This window comes from Penaeus japonicus, unplaced genomic scaffold, assembly GCF_977035675.1.
Source record: "Penaeus japonicus unplaced genomic scaffold, GWHDUDI00000001_assembly GWHDUDI00000008, whole genome shotgun sequence".
Taxonomy (NCBI): Eukaryota; Metazoa; Arthropoda; class Malacostraca; order Decapoda; family Penaeidae; genus Penaeus; species Penaeus japonicus.
In genome coordinates, this window is record NW_028234410.1 from 32,129,079 (window position 1) to 32,131,578 (window position 2,500).

Consider the following 2,500-nt stretch of genomic DNA (forward strand, 5'->3'; position numbering starts at 1 on the left):
TATATATATATCCAACTCTCTCATGAAAGACAAAATGTCTCATTTAGCAAAACTACCACCTAAATTATTACATTCATCAATTGTTAGCACCAACATCTAAAGCACTAATAGTTAACAACTTGATAAAAGAATACTTAATTTTTGGGAGAAATGTAATTTATCAGGGGAAGTAAATGGCCTTTCTTGTATAACTTAGCAGAGCAGTCTCTCCACAACATTATATGATGAATGAATACAGGTTGTGAACAAACTACATTAAAATAACACATTATCTGTTCCCTACTAGGCACAAATATGGAGAGTTGGTACTAATCTAAAAGGTGTTTATGATGTGAATCGCTGGTAATGCCATTCTTCTTTGACTGAGATGACTTAGGCCATATATTACATATAGATATAAATATATATACACCCTACAGCTGATTATTCTGCTAAAAGCACCTTTAGGATTAATAACGGTCATAGCTCTTATAACGCAGGACCTGTACATCTTGCCACAACATGGAATACATAAGCTTTTGTACATGTTACTATTACATAAGCACCTGAATACATGTTACTCCAGATCAACACCTAAATACAGCTCCTCACCTATTTCCCATTTTTCTTCCCTTTAATATCTGTAAATAAAGCAAGTTTTTGAATCTGTTTTATAAGTCTTTGGTACTTTGTGTATGAAGATATTGAGTTAGTAACTTTGCATCAAAAATGTCAAATATTTCTCATCTGTTATTTATGTTCATAGTGTTAAAAAATATCTAGTCAAAATTATCTCACTTTTGATTTTGATACTACAAAAAGTCCACCTATCTACAGAAAATCTAAATCAATCAAGTGATTCACTTCTACAGCTTTAAGGTGGTCAAATGATGAATGTCTCGTGTTTCCAAAAAATTCATTTAAAAAATCATAAATGAATATGAGGACAAAGCCCTGTTCATTAAGAGGATAACAATAGGACAAAATCAATACAATTCCAACTGTTCAAAAAATAATAATAATAAAAAGAAGAGAAAAAGACTTCAAAGGTAAAAACATCATTAAAATCAAAATTATACTGTGCTTTCATCATCTAATTTGGGAATGTTCAAGAAAAGTTTCTCCAAAAGATATCTGATCATGTTATGAACTGCATCACTTCAATGGACCTTGACCATCCTTATCAAAGAAAATGGATCCAAGGACTGCTCTTGCATTAAGACACTGTTTTTCAATGCTATGACATGAAATCTTGTGACATGCTCATTTCTACTATGTAATCTCTTAATGATCATCACAAGCCTGTAGCATTCTCCCACATTCTTTCTTTCCTTTAGTTTCCTAAAAAATCTTGTTCAATCTCAATAGATCACACTCCCTTGAAAATGATCTTTGAAATTCCTTATTACCAAATGGATCGTGATGCAATGACTAGTTCCATCTCAGCTGTACTGGAAATAAATTCCTGGAATGTACCACTATACACAATGGTCTTAAGTTCCTGTCATACTCCTACTAGCTTCTTTCTCGCATGACACAAGGGAAAAGACTACTCGGCTATGAGAAAGGAAAAGAGATCTCTATGAATAAATGATTTAAAAAATTCCTACTGCATTGTATTTTTCTTGATATCTCTTAAATTTCCTTCTAAATATATATATATGTATATATCTGTACCTAACTGCTATAACTTTATGGAAAATAAATGTTATTTTCTTCTCACTTCCAGAAATAAAATGAAGGGAATGGACTTTCAGACATCACCAAACAAGAATATACTAACACTAATACTAATACTATTTTTTAAATTGTGTCTATGAAAATAGGATGATAATTTTTCTTTTTTTTTTTCTTTTTTTGAGGATGATCATCATTTTGGAAAGAGCAGAAGTGAGTAATGATGACAATGACAATTTTTCTTCAAAAACTTATTTTCATTGTCTAGAAATGGGTGACACTACCCAAAATTCTTGCAAGTATCAAACTCTGGGTCACAAAAAAGAAAATAACATGAAATAACAAGTAACATAAAGACAATTATCACGTAAAAGTACATCTTCCAAATCCTGGCTATGATTTACACCCAAATACAGACAGACTCCTTTTACATAACAAAGCTAAATGCCTTGACCAAAAGCACATGTAATCTTTAAAACAACAAGTACCGGTGTACTCTCAAACTTCTTATAAAAATGACATTCGCAAGCCCGCAAGACTGCAAGACCACGAGACCCTCATTCCATGTTCCTTCACCAAGTGACAAAACCTGCACTAACCTGGAGGTGTTGAATTAGTTCGCATGAGGCTTCCTTGCGCATGGTTAGACCGTGGACTTGTATGTGGTGATGGGATTGGTCTCTGGATCTGAGGTGGAGGTAACGGAGGGTGCGTTGCTTGCCAGTAGGCATCGAGATACTCTGCTATATGTTCACATGCGTCCTCAAGCTGCAAAATTATGAAGTAAGTGATTAAAATGTTGGGATATCATTGCATAATTTTGGATTCAGTGATGCATTTATGG

General features: G+C 33.2%; 1 protein-coding gene across 1 annotated transcript in view; it reads right to left on the reverse strand.

Annotated features, from left to right (window-relative positions):
* Ca-beta (Calcium channel protein beta subunit) overlaps positions 1 to 2,500 on the reverse strand; it is a 179,143-nt gene that overhangs the window by 11,673 nt on the left and 164,970 nt on the right. The window contains exon 9 of the mRNA XM_086538859.1: positions 2,256 to 2,424. Within this exon, the coding sequence (XP_086394985.1) occupies positions 2,256 to 2,424 (169 nt within the window). The remainder of the gene's footprint in view (positions 1 to 2,255; positions 2,425 to 2,500) is intronic.